At 42.9% G+C, this 8,403-nt stretch overlaps 1 protein-coding gene across 1 annotated transcript in view; it reads left to right on the top strand.

Annotated features, from left to right (window-relative positions):
• The first annotated feature begins 3,823 nt into the window (after positions 1-3,823).
• Positions 3,824-8,403, top strand: part of ccdc88c (coiled-coil domain containing 88C) — a 76,802-nt gene continuing 72,222 nt past the window's right edge. Inside the window, exons 1-2 of the mRNA XM_061241244.1 lie at positions 3,824-4,537; positions 7,445-7,545. Of these exons, the coding sequence (XP_061097228.1) occupies positions 4,478-4,537; positions 7,445-7,545 (161 nt within the window). The 5' untranslated portion in view covers positions 3,824-4,477. The remainder of the gene's footprint in view (positions 4,538-7,444; positions 7,546-8,403) is intronic.

Here is an 8,403-nt window from a genome sequence, read left to right as displayed (position 1 = left end):
AGTGCAAAGTAACAGCGAAAACCAGCATACCCAGTAGCTCTCCAGGACCAGGGTTGGTGACCTCTGATCTAAAAGAATCTGCAGTTCTGGAAAATGGACAGATGAAGTGTGGAGGCCAAAAGTAAGATCCCAAGCATACCACCTGTGAAACATGGGAGGGTATGGTTTGGCCTTGGATGGCTGCAACAGGTACTGCCTCACTCGTCTTGATGATAGAGTGCTGTCAAAAAGTGTTTTCCTCCTTCCTGATTTCCTCTCTTACCACATTGACACAATTGTTTCACATCTTTAGACAAGATATACGGACAGGGAAGTAAACACAAGTGAACAATTGCGTTTCAAAATACCATGGGGGACTTTCTCATAATAGTTTAAAATGGAGGAAAGTCTGCTGAGAGCTCTTTTATACCTGCATTAAGGAGGCAATTAGACACACCTGAGCAATTACAAACGCCTGTGGAGCCATGTGTCCACATCATTATGGTGCCCTGAAATGGGGGGAATACAGTGGGCTCCAATCAGAGGCAAATCAAGACATAATGGGTCTTTGTCCCAAACATTATCGATTTTGTGTTTGTGTGGGCATGTCTAAAACTCTGTCCTAAAAATATGTTGTCTGTTAAACATAATGCAGACTGAGACATTTTCCCCATGCTATTTTCCAACAGTATGGCGGAAGTGTCATAAGATGCCTGCCCTTGTAATAAAAAATAAAGACTTTAATGAATTAATACTAACAGATTAATAATTAATAGATTAATACTTTACACCATCTTCCTTCCTAATCTGTGGACTGTGATTGGACCCAAAAATGTCTCCGCCTCTTCTTCTCAGTGGGACCTCCTTCCTGAAAAGTGCTGGCAAATGCACTTAGCGGAACCCCAGAATCGGTGTATTATAGTCCACTATATTGAGAGAATGTTTTGTGTATTTAAGTTTCCTATTCAGTGTACTCGTGGTCTGCAATCAGGAGCAAATTGCATACTCATATAAGTAGCAGTATGTTTAGTGGACAGTAAATATTTTGAGGACACAGCTGTTTTGGTCATGGCCTATGACTGTGGTAGCAGAGCTTGGGAGCTGCTTGGAATTCTTTGGAAGGGTGGCACAGTCAGCCCTAAATGAGCACAAGATCAAGCATCAGGAGTTTGCCAAACCTCATTGAAATTATGACTGAAAGAAAGTGCTATGGTCAGATGAGAGAAAAATGTAGCGTTTTGGCCATACACACCATCGACATGTTTGAAGGCAAAATGGAATGCATACAAGGAGAAGAACATCACACGTCAAATATGGCAGTTGGGTCATTGATGTTTTGGAGATATTTTGCTGCCAGTGGTCACGGGGCACCATTTAAGATCAATAGGACAATGAATTCAACAAAGGACCAGGAAATCACGGTAGAAAATCTGGTTGCCTCTGCTATGAAGCCAAACCTGTGGTCCAAACTCAAAGATATCAATGAGGGTTGTTTGCACAAAGTATTAAAACAAGGGGTGCCAATCACTGTGGAACCAGTTTTTTAGGGGAAATATTTTTTTTATTTGAAAAATAAAGACTTTGATTCCATTGAATCATTGATAAAGCACACTACTTTACACATTTTGGAAAATAAAGTTTATATCAACAACTGTGATAAATCTTTGTGAAGATAAATCTTTGTGAAGATTTATCAGGGGTGTATGAACACCACTGTAATCTATACACGGTGAAACCAAAATGTATAAAAATATCCTTTCATAAAAAAGAGTGTGCTGAGCGTTTGGATATGTTCCGGCTTCAAGGTTGGCAGTGCTAAACGCGGACATATGTAAATAAGCGTATCGTTGTGATGTCACAACGTCACAGAAGTCCAAACGGCATTCATACAGATTGTGCGTTTTGATACTTTTTCAATGTTTTTCTAGCACTTTTAACTACTTTATAATCCACACAGCGAGGAAAATGTTATTTTTATGCAATGCAAGTTCTGTTCGAATGACACATTATAGTTCCGTTAGAGATTGACTAAATTAACTAAAATCGTATTACCAATTGTATTATTATATGCAGCCTTCTTTCTTCATATTTACCAAGGGTGCCAGTAATTCTGGAGCTGACTGTATATCAAAAAGATATTCATGACATATAGACAACCTGTTATCTTTCTATTGCTATTATACTGATACCTGCCAAGGAGCACATTTAACCTGTAATTAGTCCGTCGCTTTGAGTGTCCGCTGATAGATAGATTGATCACCAGTTAGTTGTTCGTTTGATTGATTAATTGGTAACTTTCACTACAAATAGAGTTTGATTTTAATAATATATGGACTACTGTCACTTTTCAATCAAGTAGGTATACCGTATCTATGATTTTTGACGTTAATGAGTGACATACCAGTAGAAAATAACCAATTGCTTTGCGAAATCTGGTGTATTCCCTTTCATTGTGATACGTATGTAAAACGTATAATTAAAACGTAAAATAGCTTATTTAGGCAAAGAGTCATTGAATTTACAACGTGTCGATGAGTAGCCTACAGGGAAAAGAGTAGCCTACAGCGAAAGAACGTACTGAACTTCAATTGTGTCTGCACGGATGGTGCAGTGGGTAGCACTGCCGCCACACAGCAAGGAGGTCCTGAGTTCGAATCCTCTGTGTGGAGTTTGCATGTTTTCCCCGTGTTTGCGTGGGTTTTCTCCCACAGTCCAAAGACATGCAGGTTAGGCTGATTGGAGAGTCTCAATTGCCCATAGGTATGTGTGAGCGAATGGTATGTGTGCCCTGCGATGGACTGGCGACCTGTCCAGGGTGTATTCCTGCCTTTCGTCCAATGAATGCTGGGATAGGCTCCAGCCCCCCTGCGACCCTGTTCAGGATAAGCGGGTTATGATGATGGATGGATGAACTTCAATTGTGGGCTACTCAGAAGTGCCAAGTACATGTTTTCATGCAAGTGACCACGAGAGGGCAGAGCTGACCAAGGATACAATTTACAATTTTTGAAAGGCTATTGGCTACTGTTCTTGTCCACTATTCGATGAGACAGTTACAGTAGCTAAAATATAATAAGCATATAGCATTTTCATTCTCTCTGATATCAATTTAGGTAAGGGACATTTTTATTTCTTATATCAACCCCCACCAGAAGCAGTGTTCATGGCACTATAAATGCGCACACACACATCTAAATTTTGCTTTCAAAATTGACCAAAACAACAGCTGAACTGAAAATTGTGGTTCATACTAATAGCCTAATTGAGTTTTACATATGCACTGAAACTGAAGACAAGTATAGCACAGTTAGCCTATATATTTAAGGAGCCGTTAAAAGGTTCAAGTAAGACGATACATATGCGTTTCTTGGTGCTTTGAAATAAGGACAGGGCTGTTGACAACTTTCATGAAGGGTTTGCATAAAATGTCGGTTGAATTCCTTGCAAACGTTTTGTTATTTTAGACATAAGCTACTCACAGAAATATTTTCAACCACCGGCAAAACTTAAATTCCACTGTGAATAGTCTTGCTACAAGCGTAGTCAAGAAGAAGGAATTGCGGTTCTGTTGAAATTTTTAACTAACCTGGCCTACAATGGCAGTTATTTAATATAGATCAGCACAAGGTGCGATTTTGCAACGTTAAACATTAAACACATTTATTTTTGTCAGGTGATTTTTTTTTTCTGTCCGGACAAAGATCCAGCTCGGGTCGTTTTTATTCTACCCCTAGCGTAATTTTGATTGGCTATTGGAGACGTCAGTACGGGATGTCGCTCTTGCGGTTACAGGTTGGATGCTGAGAGAAATAGCGCGAGGTAGTTTGCTGGTGAGGAGGTGGGCTTGATCATAGTTGCCTGAACGGTAATATTTGTAACTTTTTGCGTCTTCCGTATTGCAGCGCGCTACTGCACTAGTTGTGCAACGCTATCTGGATTTATCAGTCGCCTGACGGCCAACTAATTCTATTTTAAACATTTTCTGCTTTCTACCTAACTATTTTTAACGGCATAGCTAACTAGTTTAGTTAACAGAAGCCAACGTTTTCTTCCTGAGTTCTTAGCCAGCACTTTTAATAAATGGAATGGAATATGGAACTGTGATATTTTACTGATATTTTTTCTTGCCAGTAGCTTGGTTTCTTTTTCAACATTGATAGGTTACCGATGGAACTGAGGAAAGGATGGAGCACTTTTGAACTTTAACTAAAAAGCAACACTTATTTGAGATACTGCTTTTGGGAGTTCTCAGTGGTTAGCGGATAGTTTACGAGAACAAGGTGCAGATTATTGATCAGACAACAAACTGAGCCGGGGTTTGATAGTCTGCACTGACCGGTTACGGCGGGTCTGCGATGCCTGGTTTAACTGGTATTGTTCTCTGGGGAGCGAGCATGCATGGTAATATCGTGGATCCTTAGCCCTCTGGAGTGTCTTCCTTTGAGCCCTCGCGAAGACCATTGTCTGTTTAATCGTGGGATCTTACAGCTCTGCAAACATGGATGTTACAGTGTCCGAACTCATGACAAACTTTTTGGATTCCCCGCTGGTGGTTTGGGTAAGTACCATCGTGTTCAACTAGTTAGCCGGCTAGCAAGATGGAGCTAGGCTCGCTGCTGTGGTTTCATGTTCACCTGCCATGCTATGGCAACGGCAACGTAGTGAGCTGAATCGGGGTAGCAAGCCTGCGAGCGAAAATGCAAACTAAAGTGCGCCGAACTTATTAATTCACACGGTGGCTTATTCTGTCAAAAAAATTTTTCGAGGTCAGCATTTTTATGAGCTTTAGTTACAGCATAACCTTTCCGCACCGTTTGAGCGTAGCTGAATTTCAAATCGGTATTAACGTTAAACTAGTGTTTAGTAACGAGTTGAGCACTGTGCAATGTGAAATTTAGTCGACAGTGTGGGCTTGGGACTGCCATAGGAGGCTATGGTAGGCTGTTCACTCATTGGACCTAACGCATTGAAACATTTCATTTATGTTCTGATATGCTTTTACGTGAAAACTGGCGAAAGTGTTTTGAAGTGAATAACCATATCAGAGGCCGAAAGTATAAAGTCCAAAGATCAGTACTGCTTTATTGCGGAATAAGCCTGTGTGGTTTTACCAAAACGAAAGATTTCAGTGTTTTTGAAAATGCCATGCAAAACAACAGCTAAATCCATAATTACATTATCAGAACAGTTTTGAGTATACAAAGTGTGATAATGTCTTTTGTGATAATGGGCCGGTATTTAGGCATTGAAATCACAATGTGTTCTCATGGAATTGCCCCCAAACAGGAAAAGAACACTGCGGCAAAACGTACGTTTGTCCAGCATAAATTGACCCAGCAACCCGGGTGTCATAAAGCATCGTTTTATTATTCAAAATAAATATTCCTGGGCTACCTTGCTTTTCTGCCAAAGTTTATGTAAAACAAATCCTACAAACAAGTGAACACCAGAAAATGTTATTGATGAGAAATGTAAGGGAAACTTTATTAAATGTAATTTCAAGTGCTTTTATTTTACTCGGTTGTTGTATAATGACGTTGTACATGGTCTCATTGTCTGTGACTGATTTATGCCAGCTAATTTGCAAAGTTTATCTTTTGATGAGTGCTATGCTGGGTCTTTAGTATGCTGAGGATATTCAGCAGGTCTCTGGCCATAATGTCATTTTAAAACCTGGGCAAATTCAGTTGACGATTGCATAAGGATAGCTAATTGCTTGGCTATTGACCTCAAGGTCAATAATAACCCCAGGAGCCAGCCAAAACTCTCTCTCACCCTGACCCCCACATCCTGTTTGCCCTGCAAATTGGTAGGGAATTCCTGTTGCCTCCCGGTCTTTGTATTTTTAATTTTTTTTTTTTTTTTTTTTTTTTTTAATTTCTTGTTCTTAAGTCTGCTGTCCCCGCTAACGTCCAATATTGAAAGACAATTATTGGGCGACATGGCTCAGGCAGTTAGAGCAGTTGTCTGGCGGTCGGAGGGTTGCTGGTTCGATCCCGGGCTGTATCGAAGTGTCCCTGAGCAAGACACCTAACCCCTGAATGCTCCTGACGAGCGGGTTGGTGCCTTGCATGGCAGCCAATCACCGTTGGTGTGTGAGTGTGTGTGTGCGAATGGGTGAATGAGAAGCATCAATTGTACAGCGCTTTGGATAAAGGCTAGAGACTTCTAAAACGATTAAACTGCAGTCCAATATTAAGTTGTGTCTTATTGGCCTTTTTGTGGGGACTTCAGGGCTGTTTTGGGGGACCTGTCTGTGTGTCGTTGAGCAGGGCCGGAAGTGTGACTGTGTTTGAAACTGAAGATGAGTGCACCTGGCAGGGTATTTCCGCTCGTGCTGGTTAAGGGCCCTGTTTCTAAAGTGTGCTTCTAGAGCGCTCTTTAGAGAGCGCGCTTTAAGGAGCATGCTTTTGACTGTGCTTTAGAGAGTGTGCTTTAGGGGGCATGATTCAGAGAATGTGCTTTAGGGAGCATGCTTTTTAAAGTGTGCTTTAGGGAGTGTGCCTTAGGCAGTGTGCCTTAGGGGGCATGCTTTTCAAAGTGTGCTTTAGGGAGTGTGCATTTGAGAGTGTACTTTAGGGAGTGTACCTTAGGGGGCATGCTTTTGAGAGTGTGCTTTAGGGAGTGTGCTTTTGAGAGTGTACTTTAGGGAGCATGCTGGGTGAATTTAATAAACCCAGTTGAATTTGGAGTGCACAAACCAGTGCCTCTCTCCCTCTCCCTCTCCCTCTCCCTCCAAGCCTGCTTAGTGGGTGGACACAGAACCACAGCCGATTGACTACAGCGGGGTTCTGAACCGCTGTCTCTTTTACGATTCACTTGAAGAGCGCGGGAAAAGTAGCGATTTCACACAGGGGAAAGGGTGTCTTATGTTCGTCCCCATAAAGCAGCGCTCAGGCCCTGCGAAGCGCTCCGACCCCTTTCATCCTGAGAGAAGGGGGTTTTCCAGTCCCTCCGCGGCTTTGATCCTCGCTGCCGTCATGTAACGACGATCCGCGCAGTAAATCGATATGCGGTCCAAATAACGTGAAAAGAGGCAGCGTTAGTCGGGATGTTGAGAACGCGCGAGTCCCTCCCGGGCTGCCGCCGCCGTCTCGTCTGTCTGCGAGCTGACCACGTACGGCCGGTCTCTCGTAGCTCTTCACTCGGCAGGGCGCGCATGCAAATGAGAAAAATTCAGTTACGGAGTGGTTTCAGAAGTTGCTGCGTGCAGAAACGCGCGTGCACACGTGGTGTGATCTCTGAGTTAAAGTAGGTTTGGTGTAATTGCCAGTCAAAATTAGCTGTGGACGTGATCTGCATCCCTCCTTTAATCTTTTACTGAAAATGATAAAAAAATACATTTGCTTTTCAGTTTTGACTGGAAAAATGACAGAAAGAGCAAAGGCAGACAGTCATAAAATGTAAAAAATTCACTGTGGCAGGCATTTGCATTTTTGTTTCATAAATTTCCCTCTCTCTGCAGGTGAAAACCTTGGGGCCTCTGGGAAACGTCTCAGAGGATAAACTGTCCATGTTCATGGACCTTGTGGATGGCATCTTCCTGCACAAGATCATGACCCAGATGTAAGCACCAGGTCTTTGTGTGTGTGTGTGTGTGTGTGTGTTGGTGGGGGCGGGGGGCAGGGGTAGTCATTACTATTCAACAGGAATCAAGGAAATGGCATTTAAAAAGGGTGTGGCAGAGAATTAGTGATTGGTCTGTGTGTTGACTTATGATTGATAAGTGTGTTTGCTTTGGGTGTGTATTGGTAGTGTTGCACCGTTAAAACAGGTACTGCTCGTTCACACAGTTGAGAAGTGCGTTTGAGCACCTACTTTAATGATGAAGCTAGCGAGAGGGGTGCAATCCAGCACCCTCTTTCATTGCACTGATGTTTCAGCCTTGTTTTGAAACCACATCATTAATTCCTCCTCGAATAAGGTTTCTTGAAGACAGCGTCACAACTGAGCATTTTTGAGAATTGGGAGGAGGCAGAATCTGTTTGACTTCCCGTTCTTTCGTGCACATTATAATCTAGATGGTGCAAGATTATAATACGACCATATATGGGTGCTGGTATTTGGATTTGGTGGGGATGGCGGGTAAAAAAAACAAACCTCAAATTCTTAAACATTGTGTTCGGTCTCCAAGCGCCGAGCCGTATCTTAGTGACATCACGTTAAACGCGGGTTAATTGTAGCGTCTCTTTGGGTGTGGGGGGAGGGGGGTTTGCCCAGCACGCCTGTGTTTTGTTTAGCAGTCGGTGGAGAAGTGCGGAGCCGTGATGCATGTGGGGCGGCCCGAATGTGGGGGGAGTGAGTCAGTCCCTCCGAAGGGGGGAAGACGGCCCCTTACCCTTGCCTCTGGAATCCCAGCCGAAGCGCGCTTCTTTTCAGCTTGGCACGCAAACGTCGGATGCCCTGCGGTCCGTGGTGGATGGT

This window comes from Conger conger, chromosome 1 (assembly GCF_963514075.1).
Source record: "Conger conger chromosome 1, fConCon1.1, whole genome shotgun sequence".
Taxonomy (NCBI): Eukaryota; Metazoa; Chordata; class Actinopteri; order Anguilliformes; family Congridae; genus Conger; species Conger conger.
The sequence above is the reverse complement of the archived record's forward strand: the minus strand, read 5'-3'. Positions and strand labels throughout refer to the sequence as shown.